General features: G+C 40.3%; 2 protein-coding genes across 2 annotated transcripts; one reads left to right on the top strand and one right to left on the bottom strand.

Moving 5' to 3' along the window:
• Positions 1–213: 213 nt before the first annotated feature.
• Positions 214–5,212, bottom strand: fstb (follistatin b). Its single transcript, XM_027008474.2, has 6 exons — positions 5,040–5,212; positions 3,792–3,983; positions 3,468–3,683; positions 2,955–3,179; positions 2,374–2,604; positions 214–817 (listed from the first exon to the last, which is right to left on the bottom strand). Exons 1-6 carry the CDS (start codon positions 5,122–5,124, stop codon positions 804–806), a joined length of 963 nt encoding a protein of 320 aa, XP_026864275.2. The 5' UTR covers positions 5,125–5,212; the 3' UTR covers positions 214–803.
• A 1,002-nt stretch (positions 5,213–6,214) lies between these two features.
• On the top strand, positions 6,215–6,886 carry LOC113576239 (molybdopterin synthase sulfur carrier subunit). The gene is made up of 3 exons (XM_027008215.2): positions 6,215–6,332; positions 6,525–6,646; positions 6,752–6,886. The coding sequence occupies exons 1-3, from the start codon at positions 6,321–6,323 to the stop codon at positions 6,876–6,878; spliced, it is 261 nt and encodes an 86-aa protein (XP_026864016.2). The 5' UTR covers positions 6,215–6,320; the 3' UTR covers positions 6,879–6,886.
• The last annotated feature ends 139 nt before the right edge of the window (positions 6,887–7,025 follow it).

The raw sequence follows: 7,025 nt of genomic DNA on the forward strand, positions 1-7,025 counted from the left end.
TTTTTTTTTCTATGAGAGAAGATTAAACATTTCTGAAGTTTTATAGCAGAGCACTTTTAGTCAGCTTTCATTGTAAACAAGCAAATCTCTCTATGACTATTATCTGTCTATTAGTGAACTTTAGATTTCTACCAAACTCGCACTCCAACATACATGCAGCCTGGGAGATGCTCCATGTAGGGACACTGTAAGAAATTACACGCATATATTAGGTCACAAACTCAGTAAACACTTTATAAACTCATTGCACCATATAATAAATAATGTTTTTTCTTCTTTGGATAATATACAAGACAAAAGAGAGTCAAACATTATAATTGTATAAATAAAAGGACAAAAATGTATAAATAAACATCCAGAAATCAGAGCTGTATGAAATCTTCCTCATTTCTTTCCCTGGAAAATAAATAAGATTACATCTATGTACAGTATGAATACTGACTCTGTATTGAAGTCCTATTACTGATGTTGGTTGACATAGTCATTATCAGAGATATGCGAACATAATCTGCGCAGTCCTGATTTTCATCCTCTTCCTCCTCCATCAGCTCTGACATGGCTACATGGAGGAGCACAAGTAGCTGTTGCATCGGTATGAAAGACAACAGCACTGAATCTGATGGCATGGCTTTGAAAGGAAAAAAGTCTCTTCAAAAACAACTGATTATCAAATTTGCTTCCTCCAACAAAGCAGCTGAAATGATAAAGCTTGTTTCCCTCCAGCAACGCATCTGGTTTTCACAAGGAGGCAGGCTGTCAACCTTGTGCTGTAGGAGTGAGAGGGGGCCAGGGGTTCACGTGGGTCAGTGGTCTACGCCTGGAAGCAAAGAGAAAAGTGCTTTAATTTTCAGCTGGCTTTGACGAGGGTTGATCAGAACACCTTACCTTACCCAATTCAGTTACTGACTGACAGAAATTTGCCATCTTCATCAAAAGACACTGACAGTGAAAATAAAACACAAATAACATAAATAAAAAATAAAAAGTCATATCTCATGGAAATATTGCCTTACTGAGACTAATGGCAGGAATTCAGGTTTTTAAAATTCCCACACGAACAAATCAATGAACAGTTTTGTTAAACAACCTATAGGCATGTTATAGCAAATGGATCTTCTAAACCACTGTTAGTTGTCTTCTTGCCATATAATAGATAGTCGCTTCATATTATGAGTTTTTGGAATCACAGATGAGGCCAGTTATCAAATTTGGTTTTGCACTAAACTGTAATATTTTCCCTGAAAATTACTCTTAGTCTTGGAATGGACACAACTAGAAGTAGCATCTGCAAAGCTAGTCCATCAGGTGTAGCTGAATGGGAAACTTCCTTGTTCTTCAATGTCAGGTTCAGCATTGTACAGACGTGTATAACTGGAAGGAACAAGACTGATGTATTATTACTGGGTCATGCTTCTAACGAGAGGACCCATCAACCACCCAGACAAGTTTAAGAGGCTTAACCCCATGGCCCCCATTTCTTTTCTGGAAATCTCTTCTGATGACATCACCAGAGGTTCTAGTTTTCTGTCTCCTGACGTTTGAGAGCAACTTTACACTCATGTATGAGGAAATTAACAGGACATGAAGCTGATGTTAAAAAATGGAATTGATTGTCATGTTAACTTATGTTCAAGAAAAGGAGAAAGGAGTAATTATATCCTCACAATAAATAATTCTCAGCAGTGTAGAAATATTGCTGCTTTTAGGTTAGTGACTATTGCGGTTGGTATAAACAGCTATGTATTTAAACTGTTTGAAACAGAATTGACTATCTTCTTCATCTGGATAACAAACTTGACCTTAATAAGTCAGTTCAAAATAGGGTCCAAATGCAGAATGGAATGTGAAAATCGCAGAATACAGAACATTCAGATCTTATGTTCAAGCTAAGATGTTCATCAGTTGATGAGTCAAAGATTTAAGCAACAGAACATGTTTCACAGACATTTCAGAGAAAACTGAACGTACGTTCCCATGTGCTCTTCGCATGACATGTTCATACAAGTAATTTAGCTCCTTTTCAACAATGCAGCCTTTTGTTTCAATGTATAAACTCATAACTGTCCTGAGTTTTAAACTGAAATCCTTCCTTATATTAAAGCAGGTCATTATGTGAGCAAAAAAGTCTGATTATTGTCCTCAGACACCAGTGGTACCAAATTCTGACATGAGAGCTAAAACCATAGCATAAGGGCACATAGGTGCACTACAGTTCCCCAATTCTTCTGCTCCTGATGGTGTGATATGTGAATAGTATGGGTTGGAGGGTACAGGATGGTACCCTGGGGAGATGGTAAGGAAGTGGGAAAAGTGCTCAGATGATACGGTTCCTAACAGCGCATGGCGTGTCCAGTCTAAGTGTCCTCTACTTACAATTGCAGGAGCCAGTGTGCTTGACCTCCAGGACCAGCCCCAGGGAGCAGGCAGCGTGACGCATGGCACACTCACTAGGGTAGGTGGTGTTGTCACTAGCGCACACACTATCTCCAGGACGACTCTCTGGACATTCATCCTCACATACAGAGCAGCGGCCGCGTCCTGTCTGCATGTCCCACAAACACCTCTTCCCCTCTGGACAGTGGATATCCTGACATGATTGGGCATCTGAGGACACCAACAGGGGGTTAAACAAAGCCTCTGGCGCAGAGACAACTGTTTTTTTTCTCACTGACTAATCTAAAAGATGGTTGGATAAAACATAAATGAGCAGGGGCACAATAATACATTGCTCAGTGTTCAGATGATGGAATTATGTGTTATTGCACCATAGCAAACTAATGAGGACCACATGTTTAACAGAGTGTTACATAAGCTTGAGCCTGAAGACTGTGTCAGTTTTGGCCCAGTTTTTTATCCTGTACAACACAGAACAACCATTGCTAGCATTAGTTCTAGGTCAGTTCTAGGTCATCCTCTGAGCTGAGCTATACACTGGAAAATGACCCCATTCTCACCTATGCATTTACCCTCGTAGGCGACCCCAATAGATCTTCCCAAAATACACGTTGCTTTCCGGAGATGGCACACGCTGTTATAAACAATGCCATCATTCCCACACAGGTGCTGCTCAACTGACTTGACCTCAGGGCACACGTGGTTGCAGCTCACGCAGTAGGCATTGTTGCTCTGGTCCACCACACACGTGGAGGAACCTGGGCATCGGACATCATGGCACGTTTCTGTAAAGTGGAGAATGAGAAAATTGACCACAAAGCCTATTTCTAATACTAAAGTTTTTGGAGATTCTGACTGCATCTAAATTTGACGATGCTCTGTGCTAAACTTGTTTATCAAATAGAGATGAAGTTTGAAGTTGGAAGCTCTTAAAGGGCTACTCTCCCTTTGAGAGTGTTTTTGTGTGGTAGTAATGTCCGCTGATGCTAGGAAAACGGGATAATTGGCAAATATGAACGTTTACTTTGTCTTTTAGCTTTTATTACATTTTGAACATAAGTCTCCTTACTTACTCTTGCACCTGCCCTGATACTGGGTGACCAGGTTGGGGTTTCTCTTGCACTTTGCTCTGCGGCGAGCACACTCATTGCGGTATGTTTTTCCATCCGAGCCACAGACATGGCCCTTAAAGGTTATGTTGGAGCAGTCCGGCGCGCACACACATCGTGGTTTGTTTCTCTTCATCTTACATCTCTTTCCAGCGCCACAGTCCACATTATCGCATGTTTCTAACAAATCAATACACAAAACAATACTTTTCGTAAAATAATAAAACTTACTGTGTCAGCGATATCTTTACATGGTACACAATTTTGGGGAAGATGTATCAGCCTTACCTTTACATGGTATACAATTCGGTGCGCCGCCATTTAGTAGCAACCATCGAAATAATGTGTTGCTGGGCACGTCCTCTTCCGTCCACGCCATGCCCAGCTGCGCGCTTCTACAGCATTCTTCGCGGTTCATCCCAGACATGTACAGGACCTGACATCTCCCATTCTTCCCTTGCTCCAGCCAGCAGTTACCAGCTGGAATGAATCAGTATGTTACGACCCTTTCGCAAGCGGCTGATTTCACGATCTACTCGGTTATGGCCAACGCTTAGTGCACATGCCCTGTCAGCAATCGCAATCAGATGTGGTATATCAGAGCCTTAGATCGAGCGCTTCTTAACAGGCTTATCTGATGTAAAGTATATTAAGCATTAACAAATACCTTTAAATAATAATTAAAAAAAAAAAGTTTGTAAAAAACCAAAACAATAGTAACAGGCTTATTTGTCTTTAGTGGCCACTATATTGCGGTGCAATCTTTTTGTGACTCTGCAACCTTCCGATAATTTCGAAGAACGTTTTTAAAATTTGAAAGAAATATCTAGAGTGGGGAAATGCTATACATTAGACAAAAACAAACCATATTACAATTTTGCCGTGTCTTCCCCACTGTTTGTTCCTGGTTGAGTTTCGTGTACCTTTCAATGTTACCACCCATTTCTATACAAAAACTCTACAATCACAGAGGGCGCGTGCGTGCGTGCGTGCGTGTGTGTACACACACACACGCACACATTTACGTTTCCTAAATTTAGGCTATATATTTTCAACCCTACATTTACATTTGACATTTACAATTAAATTTAACATTAACATTGAACCTTTATATCTATTATTTATATTTTTCAAACATTTTGCTAAGCTTTTCAGTGCACACTAACACTGTTTTTTTTGTCTAAATGTAAAAAGGTCAGCTAAAAATTAGTATCAAGCACTTTACTTTTGACAATACATAAAAATTCGGGTAACTTCGAAATTATCTCTCTTTTTTTGGTTTTAATCGTTAAACTATAGCCTACAACAAGTTGTTAGTACAATTAATTGCGAATACAAGAAATCACTATAGTGCTTCGTGAACTCAGGAGCACCACTGACAAGTTTTGGGGTTTTTTAAGTTCGTGGTTATTATTTTACTTTCACACACAGTGTGCTGACAAAAAGTTTACAGACTTCAGACCGAATAAACCTTACAATACTTCAGACACTGCGGACCACGCAAATAAATGCATTACAATAATAAACCGTCATTACCCTGCACTTTATACTCTTCCATGAAGTGCGCGAGCCATATGAGAAGCGCGATCACGCCCTGGCGTAGCTGCAGTAACTGTAGCATCCTTGATAAAGAGGGACTGGTGTACGGGCAGTTTTCTAATCTTCCTACGATGTTCGCACCCAGTGACTGTCATAGAAACAGATTCAGTCTCGCTGTTTAAATCTATATGAGGGTCAGCAGGCGAATGCCTTTGGTGGGCGGTCTTCAAAAGTTGAGGGGGGTGGGGAAAGTATTATAACAGCTCTCTCACCAAAAATGATCAGGTGACCTTTATGAGCCTAGAAACTCTCTAATGCACCACTAGAAGTAGATAATAATTACATTACGCAAAACGTCCTAATAGCATGAATAGTAATAACTTGATATTGATATTGATAAAGCCGTAACATTAACATTACCATGGGTATGACTATTTGCATCCATTACTTTCAACTTTAAAACGACGCGTGATAGTCAAGCTCAGATGATGAGTGTTAATATTTTAAAATGACCTAATTTTAACCGATAATATTGGATGTATGGCCATTTTAGTAATAGCTGAGACAGTTTTTGGTCCTTCCCCGGATGCAGCACAAATATAGACGAACAAATCATCAAGCTATTGAGTGAGGTGTTGTATTACATCAACTGCAGTGAACAGGACACACGAGGTCGACGCCCGACCGACTACTTTAAGTGAGATAAGACTGTTGGACATCTGATAGATGGCAGATAAGCCATTCCTCAGGACGCGCACACTAGTTTGTAATGAAAACATTATCTCGACTGCCACCTGTCGGTAAACAAGCGATGATGCCATAAACCGTCCTAAACGCAACTAAGACTACAGTATTCAAGGCTATAATTTTCGGTACGGTAACTTTTATTCTTGACCATGAAATCGCCGAGAACTTATTGTGATAATCGAGAGTTTTAGGATTTCTCTTGGAATGTTTGAAATAATAGCCAGAGCTGTCAAGAATGGGAAACATCTGCTGGCGGTACTAGGATATTGATTGTTTGATATGCATTGAACATTGGAAATACAAAACATTTTCAATGACGCGCTTGGTTATCACGTGGTTCAACTGTGTGCAGTTTACACGGTTGAGACCTTCGCTAGTTGAATATGACTGTATTTCCTGTTCTGGTCAGATGACTTAACGTATGACCAATCAGATTTAAGGTCCGAGGAAGCCAAAATACGAGAATATGGAGCGTTAACAGGTTACAGAAGCTTTTTGTGGGACTTGAGTGCATTTCGACAACTTGCATCCATGAGTATCGAGGTATGACAGTGCACCGAATCGTCTTTGATCGACCAGCTTTTGTTTTGAGCGGAGGCAAAGCACGTAGCCTATTACATAAACATGAGTAAATAATACGAATGATGTTTCTTTCTGCAATCGGTTTCTGTTGACTAGACAAGGATTTTAGCATTTTTGATAGTTTAATAAAATCTTTTTATGCTGCTCTTTCAGGTGTCGGTGTTGTACTTTGCGAAAAGTGCTGAACTAGCTGGGGTGAAATCAGAGACTTTATGCGTCCGAGCTGATATAACGTCCATTCAGCTGTGGCAAGAACTAGAGAAGCGACATCCAAAGTGAGTCGAAGGTGTTTGGTATCTACCTGTTCTGGAAACTGTGTTTAATGATGTAGCTAGGTAGATCCAAATGTGAAAATATTAAATATAAAGCTTTCTTAACAGACTATTAGGTGTGCGTGAGCAAGTTGTATTCGCGGTGCGTCAGGAGTACGTAGCTCTTGGGGAACAGCGCCTGAGCCTGAGTGAAGGGGACGAAGTTGCAGTTATCCCGCCGCTCAGTGGAGGGTAAAAGCTGCGTCGAGGTGGGCACTGAAGCTGTTAATTGCGCCTGCAAGCTTTGGCTTAATGCTGTCTTGTTAGAACGTATGACGCAGTATGTCTTTTTTAAAGGAAATTATTAAACGTTTACATCAGAAAGAGTGAAATTATCGAGCAT

The sequence above is a fragment of the Electrophorus electricus genome, chromosome 17 (genome assembly GCF_013358815.1).
Source record: "Electrophorus electricus isolate fEleEle1 chromosome 17, fEleEle1.pri, whole genome shotgun sequence".
Classification (NCBI taxonomy): Eukaryota; Metazoa; Chordata; class Actinopteri; order Gymnotiformes; family Gymnotidae; genus Electrophorus; species Electrophorus electricus.

Excerpts from the sequence above, each read along its gene's own strand:
- LOC113576239 (XM_027008215.2), top strand. Across the intron at positions 6,647-6,751 it reads CTAGAGAAGCGACATCCAAA|ACTATTAGGTGTGCGTGAGC; the intron begins GTGAGTCGAAGG and ends CTTTCTTAACAG.
- fstb (XM_027008474.2), bottom strand. The coding sequence starts at position 5,124 with ATGCTACAGTTACTGCAGCTACGCCAGGGCGTGATCGCGCTTCTCATA. Across the intron at positions 3,180-3,467 it reads GTATCAGGGCAGGTGCAAGA|AAACGTGCCATGATGTCCGA; the intron begins GTAAGTAAGGAG and ends TCCACTTTACAG. Across the intron at positions 2,605-2,954 it reads CTACGAGGGTAAATGCATAG|ATGCCCAATCATGTCAGGAT; the intron begins GTGAGAATGGGG and ends TGGTGTCCTCAG.